Raw genomic sequence first — 23,879 nt, forward strand, 5'->3', positions numbered from 1 at the left:
CTAGAAGTCCCTGTAATTGAAAAACTGACCCATGACAGCAGGAATATTACTCAGCCTCTCAGAGGGAGAGGGCAACACACACATGCACAACTTGCTTCTATGTTCAAAGACATGCTTTACGCTCACATGACATTCTCATACCTTCCCTCTGGGGGAAGTAAGGAAGGAATTAAAACCTGCATTTTAATGCTTTAATGTTAAAGATCAACATTCTAATCTGAACTAAAAATGTTTCTTCTACCAAACGGATTTTCATATAACGTAACCTACCCTTGGATCCTATAATGCAAGTGAAAAACAGCTTTTTCAAAACTGAGTTAAAAGATGCTTTCAGGCACAGAATCTTAACAAAAGTTATGTTGAAACAAGTTGGTGAGATGCATTTGAGTGGAACAAATTGGAAATCTGACATTTCCCTACAGCCAAATCTTTCACCATCAATTTAAAGGATGCACAAGCAGCCAAGTTGGTGAAACAGGAGAGAAGAGCGCTACCAATTTACCTAAGCAGCCAGTTATCTCAACAATTAATAAGAGGTTCTGCTTCAATATTAAACCATCAAAACACAAAGCACCCCCCATTTCTGTTAAAAACATGTAGGGTTTTTTAGACCAATAACAGTTTTTTTACTTTTCGTGCAATATTTCGGGACTTGGAGTCTCTAAAAATAACCACAAAGTACTTGAACACTACCACTATCTATCCAGAATACCAAATTTATTACAAAATAAGACAATGCAAGTATTTACTTAAGTTTAGGCTTCGTGCATTTTAAAAACTATGCGAAAATCCCACTGTATATTCTTACAGTATATCATGTTCCACCTTCTAGAAGTAGTAAGAACATCGTAACAATAAGCATGAGAAGGTAAATATAAGCTGGACAGTGCTGCAGTGAAATAAGTTTAGTTATCCTACTACCTAAAGAAGGTGAAAGTTAAATTTTTACAACCTAGTTTCAATTCAATTTTATTGAGCTGTCTACAATATTCTGTGAGTGCGTGCACATACACAGGCACACACGGAAGAAGCAGTATCTACAAACAGTTTACACAAATATTTACATACATGTTATTTACATAAACTAATAGGACTGCATGATTTTCAGTGTAAAAACCATATGCTTCTTCACATGTAGATGTTGCATTGGTCTTACAAAAGTAATGTGAACCTTCTGCAACAACTAGCTAGGCACGTATCATAGCTGATTCCAAGTTTTTAGAGCTTGCAGGATTTTTTAAAAAAATACAATACCTAGAACACTGTTATCAAACAAATATGCTTTATTGGCATCTAAAAACAAAATGCACCCAACATTAAAATGTACTTTTCAATTTTTTAAACCCACTGCAGTACGAGGAACAAATCACAAACACTTACTTTAGAGAAAACAGAGACTATAGTGTGGATTTTACAAAATCACTTTTAATCTCTGTGCTATGCTCCTTAAATAACATGGGCCGTTTCTTTTTCTGCCGAATTATAGGAACATAAAATATCACAGCTTTGTCTATACTTTAAAATTCTGCAGCAGCCTAAAAACACGGACAAGATACACCAGCACCTGTTCAAGTATAACAATTTCGATAGCCAACCTAAGGGTAGTATCTAAAAAAATTCCATTTTCTTCCATAGGAAGTCTTTGTTTGACAAGCTGTTATTTTATCTTTGTGAAATTAAAAGCAAGTCGGGGCAAGTTTATGCTTTACCAGAGAAATTAAAAAAACTGTTTACCTACCATGTTCAAATTAAGAAGAGTGTTCTATACAAGTCAGTTGTACAGTTATTTAAGTGAAAGATGAACATGAACATCAGATTAACTTAATTCTGGCAGACAAAAGTGAACTGCTACGGTCCAGTCAGCCATTTATCTATTACAGAGATGACAACTTTACAAAAGGTATCTTTTACCTACTGAGTGATGATTATGTCCCCTCAGTTTCTGTGCTTTCTACCACTGGTTCACTTTCTATATCAGCTTCTGTGTCACTCTTCTCTTTGTTTATCTCGATGGATGATGTCAATTTTTCATAAAGTTCTGGATCGTCCTGCACCTGTGCAGCTGGTGGCTGACTTTCTGTCTCTGTATTTTCACCATTTACCTGGGGCATATTATCAGCTTTGCGTTGGGAAGTGGCCCCATCAAAATATTCAAAAACCCGTGGATGTGGAGGAGGGATCCAGTTGTTTGACATTCTGTCTCTTCCAAACCTGTTCCCATTAATTTCTCTGCAAAAATTAAAATCTCTGTCATCCCTATCCCTCTGTCTTTCCCAGGGTCTTCTGCGGTCATCAAAATCTCTGTGAGCATCTTGTTCAAATCCTCTGTTCCAATTGGGACCACTTCTACTATCAAACCTATAGTTTACATGCCGAAATCTCTCTCTGTCTTCATGGAAGCCTTTAGGGCCACCATAAATAGGGAAGGCATGGTGCTCTCTTTCATCATAATCTCCTCTCTGTCCCCAGTGCTTGTCTGAATTGAAACCAAAATGCTCTCTTCGACCAAGGTTTTCTACACCTTGTCTGCCAAAATTTTCTCTCATGTCTACATGTGGTCTTGCAAAGTGTTCTCTTCCATCTACTGGAGGCCTTCCTATACCCTCTCTTGGATCAACTGGTGGTCGTCCAACAGAATCTCTGACATCCACTGGAGATGGTCTGTTAATATTATCTCGGTTTTCCACTGGAGGAAAGCGATAATCTCTGTCTCCTTCCTGCTGAATGTTATCACCTCCAAGTGGTAGTCTTTTCTCTGGATTAGCAATGCTATCAATATTTTGTCTTCCTGGTGTTCCAAAAGGTCTTTCTGTTTGATTAAAAATATCACCTGGAGGAAAAGGACCTCGAGGTGGTGGGTGAAGAGATGGATCAAGGATTGCTGGAGGAGGAATACCACGCTGCGGTGGCAATCCTGGCTGCATTAATGGAAACCTTGGTCCAGGCGAATGGGGCATTAGGCCTGGACGGATATCGATGAGAGGCATTCCTGGCATCCTTTGACTACTAATATTTAAATGAGGCATGTTTTGAACCCCAGCTGGATGCTGCATTGCCAGAAGTCCAGAGCTACCCGAAATATTTGGTGGTGGCACTCCCAGAAGTCCAGAACTACTTGAAACATTGGGTGGTGGCATTATGAGAAGCCCAGAGTTGCTTGAGACACTTGGTGGCTGTACTCCTGCCAGAACTCCTGAGCTGCTTGAGACATTAGGTGGCTGCATTCCTGTCAGAAGTCCAGGGCTGCTTGAGACACTGGGTGGATGCACTCCAGCTAGAAGCCCAGAGCTACTTGAGACATTTGGTGGTTGCACTCCAGCCATAAGTCCCGAGCTACTGGAGACGCTGGTTGGCGGGACTCCACCAGCAAGAGAAGAGCTACTGGAGACAGCAGGTAGCTGAACTCCTCCTGCAAGACTAGAACTGCTTGAAACAGTTGGTGGCTGCACTCCTCCTCCAAGTCCAGAGCTGCTTGAGACATTGGGTGGCTGTACGCTTCCTGCAAGCCCAGAACTGCTTGAGACGCTGGGTGGTTGCCCTTCTCCAGGAAGCCCAGAACTGCTTGAGACACTGGATGGCTGCACTCCTCCAAGTCCAGAGCTACTCGAGACATCACTTTGCACTAAAATGTAGCAACAAGAAGTACAGTTAACAGAAAATGCTAGTATAACACACAGCATTCAAACAAAAATAAAGCTTATTCCATATTCAGTTAATAACGCATTCAGTGATGATATTACTAACAAGGTCTATCTCAGTTTCTATAATGAACATACATCGTTTTAATCACACTGGTGATAAACAGACATTATGCCACAGCAAGGAATGTTCCCTCATAGTAAAGAGCGTACAGCAGCTTAAAAGTGACAAACCCCACAGCCACTACCCAGTTTATGCAACGGCACTATTAAAATCTTCGATGTAATTCTATAAATGTTACACTATCCCACTCTCTCCTCCTCTTTTCCATTGCCACTTGTATAGTAAGAATGCACTTTTACAAAGCTTTCTTTCAGAAACGGTCCCAGTCTCAGCTTTACTTCTCAAGCCTATAAAGAAAACATCCCTGAGCATTAGCTGCCAGAAATGATCGTATGATGACAAAGATGGTTCCTACAACTCCTCCAACTTAAACTGAAAATGATACCCAGCTTAAAACTTCCTATTCTGTAATTTTAGTGCAATTGACTATAGTTTGAAAAAAAATCCTCAGAAGTATGATGTTCCCCTGTATACAATCACATCAGAAAATAAAAACATTTCTTACCAGATCTACTGTTTTCAGTAGAAGAAATCTGACGGTCTGTAAGATGCGATCCCTTTTCATCTGATTCTGGTTTGTTGATTGGCAGAGGATTAAAAACACTTCCCGTAGATAACGTTGGAGTAGCTAGATTGCTAGTAACTGTGCCAACTGGTAGAACAAGGCTAGTAAATGGAACATCCTTCATCGTCTCTTGTGCAATTGGTAATGGAGGCTGTACTAAAGCTGTAGAGAAATAACAGAAGTGTATCATAGTATTCAAATATTCAAGTCTTCAAGATTAGTTTGGCAGAGGTCAGGCTGATAAACCAAAATAAGTGAAATTATTTACGTTAAGTGTTACATTTTTTATAGTAACTTCTTATCCTCAATCAGCACTGCGATATTTAACAACCATGAACAACCTAAGGAATCAGTACTCTATAACAGGTATTTTTAAACATTAAATACAATTAAAAGGCTAAACAAAAAAAAGATGATAAACTATTCAGTGACTAACATCAAATAGCCCAAGTAACAGATACATCCACTACAGCCAGGTTCAAATATTGAACTCTGCATACAAATAATAAATAATTAATTTGCCCTTTTTCCTTTTTTTTCAGTAACTCCACAGTAACTATCATTTTTAGCGAACCTGAAAAGTTCAGTAAAACTTTTGCTCAATAACCACTTAAGCCTGCTAAACAACAATTTCTGTACTGCTATTTTCTGTTACACGAGATTAACTTGGTTTTGGTTAAATAACAAGTAGTACATCAAACAATTAAGCTTTCACAACACACAAACAACTATTAGAAGAAACAGACTTACGTGTTGGAACAACTGGTGGGACTACAGGTGGTGGGACCACAGGCGGTGGGACCACAGGCGGAACTGGGGGAGGCATATAACCTGTCAGTGAAAAAAAGTATAAATTATTACAAGAGAAGCAAAGACTTTTGCAGTAAAAGCCTGTCTACATTATTCATCCGGAAAGCTGCATCACTGAAGACTAGCAAACAACAAATGTATGAAATGATGCAATAGTGGTTATTGTTTTCAAAAACAACCTCATCTTTACTGTAGTTGACATGCACGTGCATCATTATCCAAAGAAGAAAATTACAAGTTTCAAAATTACCCAAAGAAAGGAGACAAATCTTAAAGACTTGTACATTTTCATTTTTATAAAAAAAAATTTATTCAAATAAATTCTGCAGTAATTCTTATTCTTGACAGAATATGTCGGTAAAAATAATAAAATTAGACATAAGAAATTTCATACTAAAATTAAAGATTCAAAGGCCAGCTGCCTCAAATAGTAACCAATAGCTCATGGAAAATTATACAAAGCATGATGTAACACAGAAGCACACCAATTAAGTATACTCATTATATACTCTACTTTATTTTCAGTCTTACCTGGAGGTGGCTGTGAAGGGTTGAAACTCGCTCGCAAGAAGGGTGGAGGAGGAATTGGACTATAACCAGGAGGAGGGACAGACATCGTGACAGGAAATGCAGGTGGAACCAAGCTAACAGCAGGGACAGCTGGAGCTACTGGAATCTTTTTTCATGGAAAGGAAGAACAAGCCACTTCAATACTTAACAATATGCAATGACATTAAAAAAGGGACAAACCGATTCAAATGCAATTCATGTTAAGCAGTAAATGCAACAAACGCTTTGTATATATACTGAACAGCCTGAATGATTAGATTGCATTCTGAAATGGTACCTACATTACAGGTAGGCAATGCTATCTTTTCTTTATTCTAAAAACAACAGCAAAACACATGGTTAAAAACTATACTTATTTAGGAATAAAAACTTATATATGGGAAGGAGGTGATTGCAGAAAGGGAGAGAAAGAAAAGGAAGGAAAACGTAGATAGTGCAGATATTTGACAGCACTTAGAATTCCGTGATTCTGTTCTCATTAGAAAAAAAGCAGTAGTGGAAAGCTGAATTTAGTACATGTACTGATCACAACATACATTAGGAGACAACTGAAGTAAGAAAACTATTGTTGTGAAAAAAGCTCAAAATTCAATGCAAGTAAATGCAAATATATTAACTTCCATGGTAATTTTATGTCAGCTCAAGTACATGAAATGTTTATACATGTTAGGAAAGATAAAACAGTAACATTATGAACACAAAAAAAATTGTATTAAGCAACTGCTTCTCTGCTTCTCATTCTACAATTTCATACCGTCATTACAAGAAAGTTTTAGAGTTTGACAAAAAAGCATATGTATTTATACTTGTTAAAAATGTGCAGTGTAGCATACTCAAGAAAAATTACACTTTATTCTTCTAGTCTTCTACAATACCTTGTTGTGATTGGATAGTAGTAAAAATTTGGGTTTAGCAGAAGAGAAAAATACAGTGGAGAATCAAAGACTCACTAATTATTGCATATAAAGTTTAACAGCACACTACTTGAATAATCAGATTTTTTAAAAATGAGATTGTCCCTATGAACCCCTGCACAAAATCACTGAAAAAAATCATTAAACTTATATTCAAAGCTGATATGGAGAAAAGCACATTAGGTAGAAAAGAAACAAGCAGAAGTGAAAAAAAAAAATTGCTCAGCTTACAGAAAGATGCTTGCTTCTGTAAGCAAAATACTTTCTGTAAGCTCACTTCAATTTCTACTTACAAAACTAAGGTGACAATGTGTTTGCTTAATTACTCTGTCTTTAAGCCTTCATTTGAGATTGTAAACAAGTTTGGGATATGTTGTGCATGAAACTAAAGACTGTGCTCAACCACGGCAACTGAATGTACTCTAAACCATTTCAGAGATGAACACATAGATGCAGGATTTCGCATTTTTTTATTTAAGTACTTCAACCCAGCATTAAAGTTTATCTGTATTGAATAAAAAGATTTCCCTCTGGGTCTGGAGGGCTTTACAAACTCAGACCAATACAAACCTGCAGCATAGTGACTGGTTGCGTGTAAGCCTCTGTCTGCATTGTAATAACTGTACTCTTATCAACTGTAGCACTCTGTGTAGTTTGAACATTTTCCTTAGCAGCTTCAGAGCTTCTGGTTGTTTCCCATTCTTCAAAAGGTATATTTTTAATACAAAAAGATAAATAATGTGTTATTTCTTAAATACTAACAAGTTTTCTTCCTTCTTAAATTTTAATCTGGTACTTAACATAGACTCATTACAAATAACCCCCTAACTTATCATAAAAAGAAACAAGTGTAGTTGCTTATTATTATATATTCTAAAGAATATAATACAAATATCTTTAATCACCTGCACTACTCTGTTCAGTTATGCCAGTATACAAACTGGCTTTTCAAAACTTGCGAAGTTTTTTCATCAATCATTCTGTTAATAATTTCTAACAAAACCACTGTTGTTCGAGTATTTGTGTTATCAGCTAGGTACCGTACAATGACAGGACTTCCTCATGTCAAATCTCACCCCAGTTCTCATTTCTTGTACTTCAAGTATAAACACAGTGAATATATTCCCATAATGGTCCATGTCTTAATTTTTGTCATTTATGTTCAATTTTACTCAAAGCAAGACTGCATTTTTACCAGAAAAAATATTGTTGCTATTATAAAACAGTCTTAATTTACTCTTTACTTCAGTACACCATAGTCATTTGGTGCTAGATATGTTTCAAGAAAACACAGTACTTTTAAATCTTTCACAAACCTAACAAACCTCTTAATTAACTGGGTTTCAGAGCAAAATGTAACATTACTTGCTTTCCTGTCTCTCTTTAGAGGGAACACCTTAAGGTTCAGCTGAGCTGTGCCTATTCAGACAAGTTCCAAGTCCAATTTAAGTCTTATACCTGAATATAAGACTTTTTGACAAGAACACACAGATCAACTTCTACACAAATTACTATTTTACATACTTGGAAATCAGTGCAGCGCACAGCAAATTCAGAACTTTTTAAAAATGCTAACCTTTATTAACGTGTTTAAATTAATTCCCCTTTGTCACTGATTCACTCTCACAACAATCAGCTAGTTACTCATCTACAAAGACAACCTATATTTCATGACTACAGTGCCATTTATGTTGTAAACAAGTAGCTAGTAAAATTTATGCAAACTGAAAAAGAATATGTATTACATAAACTGTCTTAAGACTCATAATTACCAAAATAAACACATTTTCTAAGTATCGGAATCACTATTCATATTCATACCTGTATTTACTGTTTCCTGGTCAATCATGCCACCTTCAGCAAAACCCTCCAAATCATCCAATTTTACTTTCTCCCAAGGAATATATGAAACTCCCAGATCCACATCCCAGAATTGTTTGTATTCTGTTTTTACACCTTTATTTAAAGCCCAGGCAATCTGAAAATAAAACCAAGCCAGATAATTTGGTTAAACCATGTAACCTGTGAACAGAATATTTCAGATAATTTCCTTAACGTTTCTGTCACTGCAGATCAATCTCCAGTATTTATTTATTAAACTTTTAACAACTTTTTAATTTAAAATGAGCCAGTAGGAAGTTTACTTGGTCTCTGCAACAGGTAAATGGAAGATTAATTACGTCAAAAAGCTTAAATTTGCTTTACATGAATTCTAACTTACATTTGGGGAAATTAAAAACCTAGTATTTCAAGGACTCTAATCCTAAAGTACCAAAGAAAGTAGAAAAAAATCCCACAGCATTTAATAATACACTTAATTCTATATGAATACTATAAAAGTAAACATTAAGTGATCCACATGGGTTGGTATAGGACTTACTTGTTTACAGTCTTGCACTTTATTAACTAACAAGCACATAAAAATGTTCTCCAAGTATTTCTTAAGTATCAAGTCATAATTTCATTTTATTATCTTTCATATCACCTCTTAAAAGCTGTATTTTACACAGAGAGGAAATAAAACAATTTACATCTTACTGCTTTATTCTTCTTCTCTATACCGTACATTTGAATGAACAGCTGCTAAATGACAGATCATCATATTAAAACCGTACCGCATGTGGAATGGACAGCATCCTCAGATTAAAATCAAGTTACCTTAATGATTTTAGATCCAATTTTATAGGACCCAGAACTAAGCTTCTGGAGAGCACGATATGCATCTTGCCTATGAACCATACAGACGTAAGCACAACCTCTTGGGGGAATCATCTACGGGAAAACAAGCAACTGTCTTAAGAAGTAGGAAAACCAGTTCCTCAAATTATATAAAGACTCAAACTCTAAACAATCATTACCTTAATCAGCAATATAAACAATTTTGAGCATCAACAAAGCTTAAGAGTGATATTTGCAGGGCACTTCATTTATAATATTTTCAAGAACCAGCAGCAAGCTGAAGAATGAGTGCTAAAAATGACATGAAAGATTTGAACAACATGGAACAGGCAAGAACTGGGAGTTATACTACGACAAATTCAGAAAAGCAGAGGTTGCTACCTCTTCTTAAGCTCCAAATACACTGCAAGCTGAGAAACAACCTTTCACAGATAAAACGTATCTTTGAAGGTAGAGTCCTCACTCCTGAAGTATGACTTCCACTAGCTTTAATGTTTTATTTAAGAAAGAAAAGTATCCTGTGGCACATAATGTTTGAAAGTTTTCACTTTATGTATGACAATTGCTTGCAAACAAAATATAGGTGTGCCGTTATGTTGTTTAGGAGCACACAGTAACATAACAAAAAAAAAAATATTTGAGATACATACAAAAATATGCTAAAGATATACAACACTGTTATTCTAGATACATAAAACTTTGTGGAATGCATAGAATGAACCATTTACAATAGGGCTTGCCTCTGAAATGTAACAGGCACTAGGACACTATGGTTGTAACATTACTTTCCTTTAAACTTCCTTAATTGCTAGTCCCTGTAAATCAAAATAAGGCTTAAATGTCAGACTGTGCTTTTTTAAATAAAAAAAAGCTTGTGAACCTTTTTAAATTATATACTTGAATTTACTTTTACTATTTTTCCTACACATTAATAGTATTTGAAATGAATGATAATGCATGAGAAACATTTTAAAACTGCTGGGGTAAAAGACAAAAATCCAATTTCTCTCATGTAGGTACGTTATTTTAGAAGAAAAGTACTTTCTCTTGAAATTGAATTATAGGCAACACTGAAGTACAACTCTAAACATCTAAATCTAAATTATTAAAAATCATGAGAAATGTATCTCCTAATTATAAACACCTTTTTACTTGTCACATTTTAGGATAAATACTTGTTTACAGTATATTTTCTTTGCTTTTGAATGTTTTATCCACATTGATTCCACTTAAAGAAACGTCTGTATGGAATGTAACCAAGAACAATGTGAATACACATTGGTTTGTCTGCATTACTCTAAGGAAAAACGATACCTGTCCCGTGACATGTCACAAAAAGATAAAAGACGTAACTTCTTATTTCTCAAGACCCTGATTTAAAAGAACGTGTAAATTGTTAGTACTTGGCAACACCATTTTACCATGAAGTGTACTGTGTTTAGTGCTTCAAAATACAGTACATGTAAACAAACAAGCTAATATCTCAGCCATGGTTTTTAAACAGTCATAAAGTCTCATAAATACAAGCTTAAGTTGCAAAAAGGAACGCAGAGGCATATTTAAGTCTATAATCCCTGAAAATGCATGATAACATCCTTACTTACATTAATTGACTCTATTTGTCCAAATTCTTCAAACAAGTTAGTTAAATCTTGCTGTGTAGCCTTCTTGTCTACTTGACCTACCCAAAGAGTAGTACTGCAAACTGTCAAGAGACACATTCATGTCAACCAAAATGCTAAAATGTTAGCTTATAAAATACTCTATAATGTGGATATAAAAGACTTTACAATTCCACTTAAATCACTGATCAAAAAGCAAGAATAGTAAATCTATTACTTACTATATAGAGATTATGTACATCAACAAAGCTATTAAAGGGTTAAAAGAAACCAAACAGAAATTCAGTACAGGTGTTGATTTGTTTTGTTTCATTTTCTTTTAAACAAAATATTTGTTTTCAAAGAAATGAAAAAATAAAATTATGTACATTAGCAGCCAAGGTAAACAGCCGCAAAAACTATTTAGCGGAATTTGTATGTTCCATAAAAAACATGCCCATAGGATTTAACAATGTAAGACTAAATTCTAACTGGCTAGGAGTGTATGACAGAAGGGATTTAACTGCAGTATTAGGCCCTTGCATTTTCACCTGAAAGAAACAGAAACTATACTTTTAATTTACCTAAGGGGACATCCCAGATAGACAAACTTGGCTGAGGCTCACCACCGAGTTGAAGATATCCATGGCATTTCTCACTCTTGTCAATTCCACCACAAGCCCAGACAGCTGCAATTTGTCCCCCAAATGCCGAACCCTGTCCCCTCTGCCAAATACTCACACACATGTGAGCAAAAACTTCTTTCCGCCATATGTAAATAGTTCAAATCCTTTAATGCCTCAAATATTACCCAATCTATGCAAGCCTTGCCAAACAGTAGCAGTTACTTCTATTTAATAAAGGGTGATCTAAATCAGCAAGACATTAGGCCAGTACTGGTGGTTTTTGTCAACTATCTTAGTACTCTCACTAATCCACACAGCATCTTAAGGAACCTAACCAGATAACTCGAATCTCTTGGGCCTGACCTATCCTGAACTAAGGAAATGTTCTTTCTTCATCATCATCTTGATACATCACACATCACTTCTGTACCAATCTTGGTGCACTAAACTGGAAACTAGTATCGTGCATTCCTCTGTCAACTGCCATTTTCAACTGACAGCAGTACTCAGCAGTACTGAGAAGACTAGCATTAATATTTCTCTTGGACAAAATTTATTCCTCACTTGCCTGTAGATGGCCCTATCGTTTGTCATGGTGTTAAACCTTATGAAGCAGTTCTTCAGATCTCAGCAAGTGGTAACGGCTGTCACTGACCAAATTTCATCAAGTAAAACGCTTTTCAGGCGTATTACCTGTTTATTTACCTATTCACCACCCAAAGTTTCCATACTTCCCTTAGTCTTCTTAATATCTCCTTTCCATGAGTTAGGTCACTTCAAAGGACCTCACTTGCTGCTGCAGTTTATCAGGTTACTTAACATCCCTGCCTCCCAGCCCCACCTATTCTGGTTACAGCTCCCTGCTTCGTGGACTTCTGGGAGAAACCTACACCATAAAACTGATGTGCCTCTTTTCATGTGAAAAGCCAGAGAAGAAAAAAAAAAATATACATTGTAACTGAAGTCCAGTTCAGAGTTTAAACTACTGTATGGAGAGAGTTCTCCCTACTACCTTCCTACTTCTAGAATGCAAATTCTCTGTACAAATGACAGCAGTGCACAGCGGTTCTCTGCAGAAGCTGAAATACAGCTGTTTCTTTGGTATTTTCTTAAGATATGACCATTACGGTTTGTTTTACAATAACGAATTACTTGTTTCACATCTCTACCTGCTTTGGCTCTATGTTCCTGTGAAAAGCTATTTCAAAAGCAATCTAAGGATTTAATAAAACTGGCCTCTAAGACACTCAGCAAAGCATCGAAATTGCATACCACAGACCTAAATGCCTTATCAGTGTACCAATACTCAAATAAAGGGCAGACCATCTTCAAATACCCCACAGAAAACAACATTAAAGAGAAATAAGATTGTTACTTAGGGCCAGTCCTTGCTACTCTGTTCAGAAGCAAAACTACTGGTGTGACAGCATCAGTAAAATCATCAGTAGAACAGTACAATACTTGCTTTCCTCTAAGATGAAATTATTATCTAAGCTGTAAGAAACATCAGAAATGGAACATAAAAACCAATATGCTTATTCTATTTTGTAACAGTACTCAATCTAAACCTTGTTCATTCAATTGAAAACACTGCCTTTTTTCCCCTTTAATACTACATCACTAAAACACGAAGCAGCCGCCACTTACCGCTTAGTGTTTTTGACCGTATAGGAGGCAATCCCTTTTTCTGACGTTCTTTTTCCCTTTCCCTAGCCCTTCTTTCACTAGAATATGAACGAGACGACTTTCTCTTCCTTTCTCTTGATCTTGAACGTGAACGTTTTCTGTGTTTACGCTTACGAGAACCAGACCGTGATCTAGACCTTCGTTTTCTTGGTGACCTACAAAACACTTAATTTCAGTATGCTGAGTTAAAAAAAAATAATAAAAATCTAATTTAGTTGTCTATTAAGTACAGACTTTAAGCACGAGGCAGACATTTCTGTTATATGCAATCAATCTGATTCAGGAAATAAACTTAATGCCATTAGTGCGAGAGAAAGAACACAAACCTGGAGCCTGAAACAAAACAAAAACATTCAAAATGTTTCATAAGTGCATCTATTTTTCTGGCGCAGAAAAACTGTCCAGCTGGCTAGTGCTAGTTATTTTTGTTTCCTGAAGAGGTCTTAAATCAAGTAAACAGTAGAAATGCTAAATGAACTGTCATCTAATACACAAATATTAAATTAACACTCTTCTTTTCATTGTCAAAACCTGCTCATAACAATTTTGGAAAGTACAGAATTAAGAGTGATAACCACAAATTACAACTTTGTCTCAGAAAACTTTCATTTACTTAGTAAGAGTTAATTGTGAAACCTTGAACGAGATCGTGAACGAGTTCTTGATCTTGAACGAACAGCTGATTTCTTTTCTTCTTGTTCAAAAATCTCTTCTTCAGCAACATCCTGCCCTTCATCTATATCCATGTCCTGAGATTAGATACAACAGATGCTCAATAATACATAATAAATATACTCACAATATATCTGACTATATGAAAGCATACACCCATATTACTAATTTTGAAATCATTAGTATGTGTTTTCCTTTCAACTTCTGTAATCAAATTTAAAATAGCTTTACCTGTTGTTGAATATCCATTGAATCATCTACATTTGTTTCCACTTCTAAAAATTGCTGTTGACTACTCCCTTGTGATGGCGATGCCGAGTGCTCTGAACCAAAATTTCCTTCTTGATTCTCCTCAGGGCTTGCCTAAACAACAAATAACATACCATACAAAGCCTCATAATTCACAATACTGTGTCAAAATGTAATATTACATGAAACAATTGCTCAAATATTTCTGAAAAACTATTAAACTATTCTCTTATTTTCCCACTTCACATTAATGTAAAAGCTTGGGTGTTACTCCATTCCATTCCTTTATCATCCCTAAATACAAAACTTTGAAATTATTAATATTCCTGTGTATAAAAGTAATTACTATCTCTTGACTGAATCAAAACCCTAAAGAACACTATTTGTTGCTTAATTTGGCTGGCTTAAAAAAAAAAACCTCGCAGACCAAACTATAGTGATGAGAGCCATGTATACAGTCACCCATGAATATGCATTAATAATTCTTTTAATTCATCTAAAGAAAATATTTGCAATAACAACAGAGCTAGTTAAAAATACTTATATTTAATTCCAAACTTCCTTACAGTGCATGATTAAAGTAATTACTACAATTTAAAAGTAGTTAAGACAAGATAAGCGTGTTGTGTCATTTATGTTTGCTTGTCTAATGAAAAGACATAACAAAACAAAATGTTCTGAAAAAGCACCAAAATTAAAAAATGTAAAAAACTAAGCGTATTGTTGACTCAATAGGGATAAAACTATAATGGCCTGTACATTGAACTGAAAGTACAAATTTGAAATAATTATCCGTAGTAAATTAAAGTAATTCAAGAAATACAGGAAATTTAATGAAAATACTCAGATATGATACCAGGAAAATCTTGAAAAGTAGTTTTAAAACTACAGCCCAATATCGCAAGTGAATGTTTTAGCACTTCTCATCACATTTTCACTTTAATTAAACAAATGCTAGGTATTCTATCTGCCAGCAGAGTGACAGAAAGTTACCAGAACAACATGCAGTATAAGGTTTTTCTCTTTTATCTACATATTTTAAAAGAACTTATGTCAGTTTGCAGAAAAATAAAAAATTCTACTGTAATTCAATTAATGCATTTCCCTTCTAAGATCACCTAGTTTGTTTCATTTTCCTTCTATTTAATTATACTTAACAATCTATTGCTTCATAACAATTCCTATGTTTCTTGTGCCTCCTTCTGTCTTCTGTCCTCTCCTCCTCCCTTTTCTCCTAATCACATGCTTAATAATTTTGGCTTGTGTTTTAGCTTTCCCTCTCTTTCCCCTAATCCTTCTCACTGATGCTTAAACATGGAATTAAAGAAAATCTTCCTCGTAACACAATGCAGTCATTACGGAGTAGTTCCAGCAGAAGTTTGTATCCTACAGCTGCTATCAAGGTGAAAATGAAACTTCCTCTCCATACATACTAGACAAGAAGCTGAGTGGACCTGAAGGAAAACAAATTATGGACTTGGAATAGAAGATCAAATAATAAGGGATAAGTCATATGAAGATTCTACCCATAAATATACTGTAACTTAATTTCAGAGATTAAATTAATTTAAACTCAAATTCGGCTTATTTTACAGTAAGGTAGACATTCAGCATTTTTAGTTTCAAATTAGATAGTTACTTTAAGATATGTCACATCAAAAGTGACTAAAAGAGATGCACTCTTCAAGTTATATTCCTTTACAACATCTTTTAGCATTTAAAGCCAAAAATAGCTAGATATCCACCAACATCAAAAACTATTTAATCTGTAACTATGTTGTACAGACTTTCTTAGTTACTCCACTTAAATGAGAAATGAAAATAAAACACTGTAAAATAAAGCAGTAAAATAAAATATTATCTAGAAAAAAATAAACTGCTAGTTTTCTAAACCATTAAAAACTCAAAGTGACAACTTCAGAACTCAAACGACATTCTTGAATGAAAGCTGAGTGACTGCACCTTTGCACAGGTTAAACCAAAATCCCCAAGAGATGTTTGAGTTGGTAGCCCCTTAGATTTTCTTTCAATCTAAAAATATCTATTTGCCTATGAAACTACATGCAAATACGTCACAGAAATTTCACATTATATCTGACCAGTAGCAAGACAGAATAAACTTTTGGGTTTTTTTTTCTAATGGGATTGGGAATTGTCATAAGGAGGGGAAAAGAGCAGCTAAATAATGAAAACTAACCTCAAAAGAAATAAGCCAGTTTACCTCACTGTAGAGGAGAAAGGACACAATTCACACAGTTAAGTAGGTATATCTTGGGTTGCCCTGAGCATCAGTTCTTCGTTAATAATTTCCCAGGAAATATGTGAGACTGTTCTTTAGCTTATATTTTTCAACAGAATGAATCATTTATAAACCAAGACTTAAAGCTTGGTAGGGGAAATTGAAGTTATCCACAACCAGAATATGTCCACAAACTATCTATCCACAAACAGAGTATGTCCTTTTGATGGTTCTGAAGCAGCAGCTTGCACATTGCTCTCCCTTTACAGACAGAAGCATAATAATTCCAGTGCTAACCACCTTCTTTCTGACAGCAGGGAAAAGCTTGTTTTCCCCCCATATAAATGGCTGAACAACCAAAACACAGTCAGTTTGTAACTTATCTGAGCGGGATACTCTTTTGTAAGAGAAGCAAAATGTATACCCCACACATTTGGTTGTACTCTTCTCCTGCTTTAAGCACTTTCTTCCACCTATTCCACTTCCTCTGCAAGCTTCCATTACATGATTAGCTAGTGAAAAAGATTCTCATTGTAAGAGAAGTGTCAGTAGCAAGACAATATTTTTTTTTGTCCCGAAGCAGAGCATGAATTTTTTATGAGCAGCATATGTAATTATTACAACAGCCACAAGATGGAGTTCTCACCTTTTGAGGCTGCTGTTGCTCCAGAAGCTGTTGTCTGAGATGTTCCAAATTTTGTTGCTGTAGCTGTTCAGCTAGTTGGTGAAAAAGCGAGTTGTTCACAGATTCTGGTACTAAAGGCCTAAAACGAAATAATTTAAATAAAAAAAGACACAATGGTTTTTCTCTTGGTTTTTAAACAGTTAGTAAGAAGGTCTTCACAACTGAGTTTTAATTTTAACTAAACATGTAAAATAATGAAGACAATGCAGCTAGTCTCACTTTCTGTTATCATCATTATCAGGTTAATACTATGAATATAACTAATAGAGCGACGAACGTGCTAACTTTACGATGAAGTCAACCAAACTTGGGGCACAGAGACTATATGTTTTAAACACAAATACGTTTTATTGATTTATTAAACTGTATTTTCTCTTTCTACCATTTCAGTATAACTATGCTCTGAAAGAAACATTTTCCTTACTATGTAGTCAAGAAAATTTTAGCATTTTCTAAAAGAAACATAGCTTGATCTTACAGCTGGGACGCGGGAGTTTCCTTTTTAGGCTCTTCATTTTGTTCAGATTCTTCCCCAAAGTCAAATCGGTCCATCAGCTTCTAGGAGAAAGTAAAATAAGCATTAGTAAGCACTCCTTATATGTCCCTTTATGCAGATTTATTTTTCAAAAGAAAAATGCTTTTACTTTTTAAATGCTCTTACAATTTAAATGAGAAAAAAAATGTTTGGCAAATAACCTGAATAGAAAATTAAATGCCACACTGCTATTGCTACCAAACTCTCGAATGCATCAAATAACAAATTCTGTCCACAGAACTCTAGATCTCTAGCTGCTGTTAGAAGTACAACCACATGTTCTTTCCATAGTAAGTAACAGTTATTTTGGAGGAAGGCTCAAATAAAGACTAATTTTATGTAATGGTATCTTTAATTAGAAGAAATTACTACTAAGAGTTAACTATTCAGTCCTCTGGAAATCAGCAAACTGCTCTGCTCATATTAAGAAAAGATCTATAGCTTGATTAGTTTGCAAAGAATTACTGTATTTTCATACACGAGTGCCATTTAGACAAGCTGAATTCCTTCAAATATACTGATCCTCGAAAACAACTTCTCACATAGTCTGCAAAATATCAAAGTAAGCAGTTGTCATGCAAGAGGAATAAGCCTCCAGAGGGATAAAAAGAAATATATCTGACAGGGATAAAGAAAAACTTGGATTAAGTTCCTGTTTTATCTGTAAAGATGTCTATGCTGTAGCTCTGCTGAACTAAAAAAAGTTTGGTTTGTTTATTAATTTTTTAACAGACTAGAAGCATTTTAGCGTTTTACTTTCTTGAAGACAAAACTAAAGAATTAACATGAAGAAATATAATGCATGTTATTGGTCACTGAGATTGCTTCTTTTTCAGTAACTATTTGCAGATGGTGCTATCAAACCCATGGCCACGCATCTTTACACCCTGGAAGGACTGCACAATGCAGAGTTAATGCTCCAACACAAACCACCACAACGTATTCTCAAAGCCTGAATTCATAAGAATAAAATAATAGGATGAAAACATAGGGCAGTCACTTTGAAATACCAAGGCAAAAACGTTTCCAGTAACAAGCCACAATGACTCAGTAACCCATTTTCTCTGTCAGGATGCTCCATTTACTCTCAATTACTGGAATCCACTAAGAAGAACAAGTAAGCTAACTAAGAGACTGATTACTCAAGAAGTTTTAGAACTGTTGTCCCAATGAAATCATCTAATATACATGAAAGGACTGAATATATCTCTGAGAAAATACACCAAAAACAGAGATCATCAAGGTTACGTGAGATGGGTTGCTAAAATCCACAGGAACTTTCACCAGTTATATCTAATCCGCTTAAAGCAAGGAGGCCGCCTTACTTTCCTTCATTGTTAGACTATTTCAAAGTGCTTGCAAAATGTTGATGCTCCAATAAAAACATGAATTTTAGAAAAAAAACAATCTCATCGTTAAAATCTTAGCAATCATGCATGTTCCATCCTGACAAAGTAGAAAGGAAGATAATAGAACACATACTATTTAATGAGAAAAGGAACGAAGTAGTCAACAATTTATGATACGCAAAAAAAAAAATTCAGTTTAATGGGAGCCAGAGAAAACCAAAAAACTTTCAGCCAAGACAGGCAAATGTGCAGCATGACTTTTGTTTCTATGTTTCAAATAACATAATAGCTACTAAAGGGAAAATCTGAATTGAAATACCGTAACTTTTAAATAAATTGTAAAACAATACTCCCTACAATAAAGCAACAGCAATTAAAACAAATTAAATACATTTAAAGATTTCTGTAAGCCTTTGACACAGTGCCCCACAACATCCTTCTCTCTAAATTGGAGATACGGATTTGATGGGTGGACTCTTTGTTGGTTAAGAAATTGGTGGATGGTCCTATTCAGAGAGTACTCGTCAACAGCTCCAAGTCCAGATGGAAATCCGTGACAAGTGGTGTCTCTCAGGGATCCATATTAGGACCAGTGCTGTTTAAGATTTTCATTGATTATACAGACCACAAGATCGAGTGCACCTCCAGCAAGTTTGCAGATGACAACAAGGTGAGTGGTGCAGTTGTCACATCAGAAGGATGAGATGCCATCCAGAAGAACCTGGACAAGCTGAAATGGGCCTGTGTGAACTTCATGAGGTTCAATAAGCCAAATGCAAGGTCCTACAGCTGGGTCAGAGCAATCCCCGGCTTCAACACAGGATATGGGAGGACGTGATTGAGAGCAGCCCTGCAGAGAAGGACCTGGAGGTGCTGACTGACGAGAAGCTCAACGTGAGCTGGCACTGTGTGCTCACAGCCCAGGCGGCCAACCATATCCTGGGCTGCATCAAAAAAAGTGTGGCCAGCAGTCCACCAGCCCTGACCATTTTGGTGGTCCTCCACTAAGTTCAGTTTGTCAATGTCTTTCCTGTATGGGGGCAAGGGCAACAACACCAGATGTGATATTGTAGATGCAGTCTACAGTAGACAGGATGGCTAAATGGGATGATCATTTTGATCAATCACTTGGCTATACTCCTCTTCACGCAGCCCAGGATGCTGTGGGCCCTCTTTGCTGCTAGGGCACCCTGCTGGCTCATGCTCTGGTATTTTAAGTATACTTGTTAACAATTCATTTTCTTACAAAGACTAGAATCCCAGAGATTAAGCAACTGTACGTCTAGTACTCAAAAAAAGTCTGTTAAGAGTCTAGTGTTGCTGTTCATTGTACCATACTTACACTTTGTTTTTTGATACCTATATCTCTTACAGTATCATTACCTGCAGCTGAGCTATTTTGCATTAAACATATCTACTGAAAACTCTATCAAATGCATACAAAAACTCTAGAGCTTCAGAGCATCCTGGAAGATCACTAACAAAGATCTAGATTTGTTGCCATGAAGCAAAGAATCCAAAAACCTTTACATCTTTGTTCTTTTTTATTTTTTTAAAGCATGGTATTTGGACCATGTTATTAGTTACTTTGAAGCAGCTCATCTGGCCCTGTTGACTGAGCACTCATTAGCAGCACACCTTTTGCTCTAGCTCAACCCAAACGAATTTACTTTATGCATTCAGGATTGCTATGCAATGTGAAACAATGTGTAATACATGCAAACAATCTAAAGTTTTACCTCAAAAGCATGCTGCTGATTAAAACACTGATGTAGATGCTTCCTATAAAGTATTACCTTTTTAACAGTTTGTTAAGGCTGCCACGCCTTGTAAAAAAATTATACAATTAATTATATAATAAAATGGAAGTAAAGAGTCTAATAAATAAAATTATATCATTATGACTCATGGCTGTCAGCTATTGAGAAGTGAGATGCATGTAGTAGATGATGTTGGCACTTCAAAACCATTAAAAATAAGCAGGGAAAATAATTACGCCCAGAACTTTTCATAGCAAATCCAAGATTGTCCATTTATATATACATAAAAATATAAAAATACGTACTCTTCCTTAATATCTAGATTCAGAAACCCCCAAACTTTGTAAAAGGACAAAATAGCTATGGAAGCATCAACGTTGTATGAAAACAAAAAAAGGAAATTCTAAAACAACATGCTATTTCTGCAAAGCAGGCTAAGTAATCTTTAAGTAAAAGTCTCAATAGACTAACAAGACACGTTATCAGTTCATTCACAGAGATGCTATAGAACACTGAAAAAGGAATTGAAGATGTATTATAATCTAACACTAGCAGAAATGAGGTATAAATTACATCCTACAAACACAACTCTTCCACAGCTTACCTGAACAAATCAATACTGTGTACTACTGAATGCTTATAAACTGTCACACTGCCACATGAATTTCTTCCACAACACTTACCTTCAGTGTCCCAGGAATCAACAATCTTGTGCATTCACTCTGCCTACAACTTCCATGACAAGACTCCTGCATGCTATTACTGACATAAACTAACTAAAGAGCATCAGGCTGAACTTGTTCAGGGTGTATAAACATCTCATCAGTAGGCCAATTCCTTCAATTTGCTTCAGTTAAGTTGTCCAGTATTCAAGACAGTCTACACCTCTGAGTACACCTATCCATATAAATGCTGGAATTGAAGTCTGTGGAATAAACCACAATACAATGCTATATTCTCAATTACATTTTGTACCCAAATACTAAGGTACTCAAGCTGATGGTTACACCATGAGCACAGGCCTTTTTTTTTTTTCCACTTATTTTTACATCTGCATTACTTTCATTAGTAATGACAACTCCTTATTAATAATTTCAGAGACTGGAGCTTAGCTGAATAAATTCTAGAAATATAAGATAAATTGTCCTAAGGCTCTGAACTCAGCACTTGTCAAGTTCTGAGCAGTTAATTGCCTGAAAGACAGATTATCTGGGTTAGGGATTAAAAAAATGGGGGCTGTGCTTCTATGACTTCTTAATTTTAATATCTATTCACTACAAGACATTCCTACAGAGATTATCTTCTCACAAGCTGCTTCTTCCAAAGATAATGGAACGAGACTTATTTATTAACCTTCAGGTAGAAGTTTTTTTGTCTTCTCTATTTCACTCCAGAAGACACTTACACATGGTAGTTCAGCCTTTGGATACAACAGTTGCCATGGGAATCTGAAAGTTTACTTTTTTTTTTCCTACTGCTATTCTACTACTACTGTAATTGACAGCATAGTTGTTATAACCTAGCATTCAACTATATTAATCTTCTTAAAATTCCTGAATTCTGTTTATTTTTAAGATAGGGACATATGTTGCAACACATACAAAAGTTTCTTTACATACTGGTTTTGTTTGTTTTTTTGCATTTTCACATCCTTTAAGAAGTGTTACGTGACTAGTTTTAACTACAGCCATAAACTTACTTCTTCACTTACTATCGCTCTGTGGCTAAGATTAGAAGTTTTCTTGATGTTTATTATGTCAGAAAATTTCAAGTTAAATCACATTCCTGGAGAAACAGCATATATGAATTTCTGCATGTTTCCCTTCCATTACCTGGTAAGAAATCATTCCTACCTCAGATTACAAACACAGGAAGGGGAAATACAAGACATGCTCAATTCTCAATGCCGTTTTACAAAGGGTGAAGAAAAACATGGCTTTTCTTTGGGAAAACAAATCCTTCTTTATACTCAATGACCCTTCTGGATAGCTTCCAACTTGATTTAATCTATGAAAATGCCATTTACACCTAAACTCATTAAAACTAATGTTTTCATTTATACTAATCTCTCAATACGTTTTTTTTTATAACTTTTAAAGTACATTTTAAAGTACATGCACATACTTCTAAAATCCAGACATAAAATCCAAAAGAAGACTCTTTCACTTATGTATATTTTAACAACAAATATTTCTTCAAACTGCTATTATTCTATTCTACCTTATTAAATGAGACACTCTGTTCCAATGGATTAAGTGTATTAGCAGCAGCAGCTGCAGCTGTAAGTTGTGCCGTGAGCGCCTGTAACTGTACGACAAGACCAGCATCCAGGGCTTGAAGTAGCGAAGGCTGAGGTTTCTGCTGCTGTATCTGCAGTGTCTGTATCAACTGCTGAAGCTAAAAGAGAAAAGATAACAAATGTATTAAACAAGATTTTTTTTAAAAAAAAGAAAAAACAACAACAAAACCCCAACACCTAGTCTTTTCCCCTTCCAATGAGGAAAAAAAACCTCTCAGGAATGCAGTATCATCTAACCTATGGCTATTATTTCATCTTAATTTGTTTTTATTTACAGTAAGTTTTGTTCCCACTTACTGGCTAATTTGTTTTCTGTGGCTGATAAGACATGCAGACGCTTCCTCCTCCTAACTTGCTCTGATAGGTTGCATGATGACCAGTCACCACTCAGGATTTCCTGCTCTCTAGGGTTCCCTCTCTTCTGTTTCTCCAGTTTGATTCCTTCTGACCTGAAAAAAATCTGTTAGCCTACTACAGCTTCCTAAGGACCCATCTACGTTAGGAGAATCTGTATGCTGTAACAACATTTGTGTAGAGAAAATAACTGCACTGTTGCAAGCTCCACTTCAAAGCTGATGCAATATGTCTATATGAAGATTCTGCAATAGTGTCTCTGGATTAGTTACAAGGAAAATCTCATGCTGAATCTCAGGTTGGCACTGACAGAATGCCATTTCCTTGCTATATTAAAATAACATAAAAAGCAAAATAACCCAGAACTGGGAATGTAATTTGACTTCCTGCAATGGTGCAGACTCTGGGCTCTGTATCACACTATCTGAAGATAAAAATTGCCTAGATGCAATGTTGAACCAGAAGCAGCAGCTCTGGGACAACAGACGTACAGTGACAACAAAGTATGTTACAGTAAAAACAGA

General features: G+C 35.6%; 1 protein-coding gene across 4 annotated transcripts in view; it reads right to left on the bottom strand.

Annotated features, from left to right (window-relative positions):
• The window catches only part of SCAF8 (SR-related CTD associated factor 8), a 102,907-nt gene that overhangs the window by 41,904 nt on the left and 37,124 nt on the right, over window positions 1-23,879 (bottom strand). For 2 of the 4 annotated variants that reach the window (XM_069852096.1, XM_069852097.1), the window contains exons 7-20: window positions 22,923-23,099; window positions 17,537-17,616; window positions 17,020-17,137; window positions 14,117-14,248; window positions 13,850-13,962; window positions 13,175-13,368; window positions 10,905-11,005; window positions 9,280-9,393; window positions 8,443-8,599; window positions 7,192-7,322; window positions 5,669-5,813; window positions 5,078-5,158; window positions 4,268-4,489; window positions 1,912-3,622 (exon numbers count right to left, since the gene is read on the bottom strand). In XM_069852096.1, coding sequence (XP_069708197.1) covers window positions 1,926-3,622; window positions 4,268-4,489; window positions 5,078-5,158; window positions 5,669-5,813; window positions 7,192-7,322; window positions 8,443-8,599; window positions 9,280-9,393; window positions 10,905-11,005; window positions 13,175-13,368; window positions 13,850-13,962; window positions 14,117-14,248; window positions 17,020-17,137; window positions 17,537-17,616; window positions 22,923-23,099 — 3,462 coding nt within the window. In that variant the 3' untranslated portion in view covers window positions 1,912-1,925. Of the gene's footprint in view, window positions 1-1,265; window positions 3,623-4,267; window positions 4,490-5,077; window positions 5,159-5,668; window positions 5,814-7,191; window positions 7,323-8,442; window positions 8,600-9,279; window positions 9,394-10,904; window positions 11,006-13,174; window positions 13,369-13,849; window positions 13,963-14,116; window positions 14,249-17,019; window positions 17,138-17,536; window positions 17,617-22,922; window positions 23,100-23,879 lie in introns of those variants that run through there. The other 2 variants (XM_069852098.1, XM_069852095.1) reach the window with 2 other exon arrangements.

Source organism: Phaenicophaeus curvirostris, chromosome 2 (genome assembly GCF_032191515.1).
Source record: "Phaenicophaeus curvirostris isolate KB17595 chromosome 2, BPBGC_Pcur_1.0, whole genome shotgun sequence".
Taxonomy (NCBI): domain Eukaryota; kingdom Metazoa; phylum Chordata; class Aves; order Cuculiformes; family Cuculidae; genus Phaenicophaeus; species Phaenicophaeus curvirostris.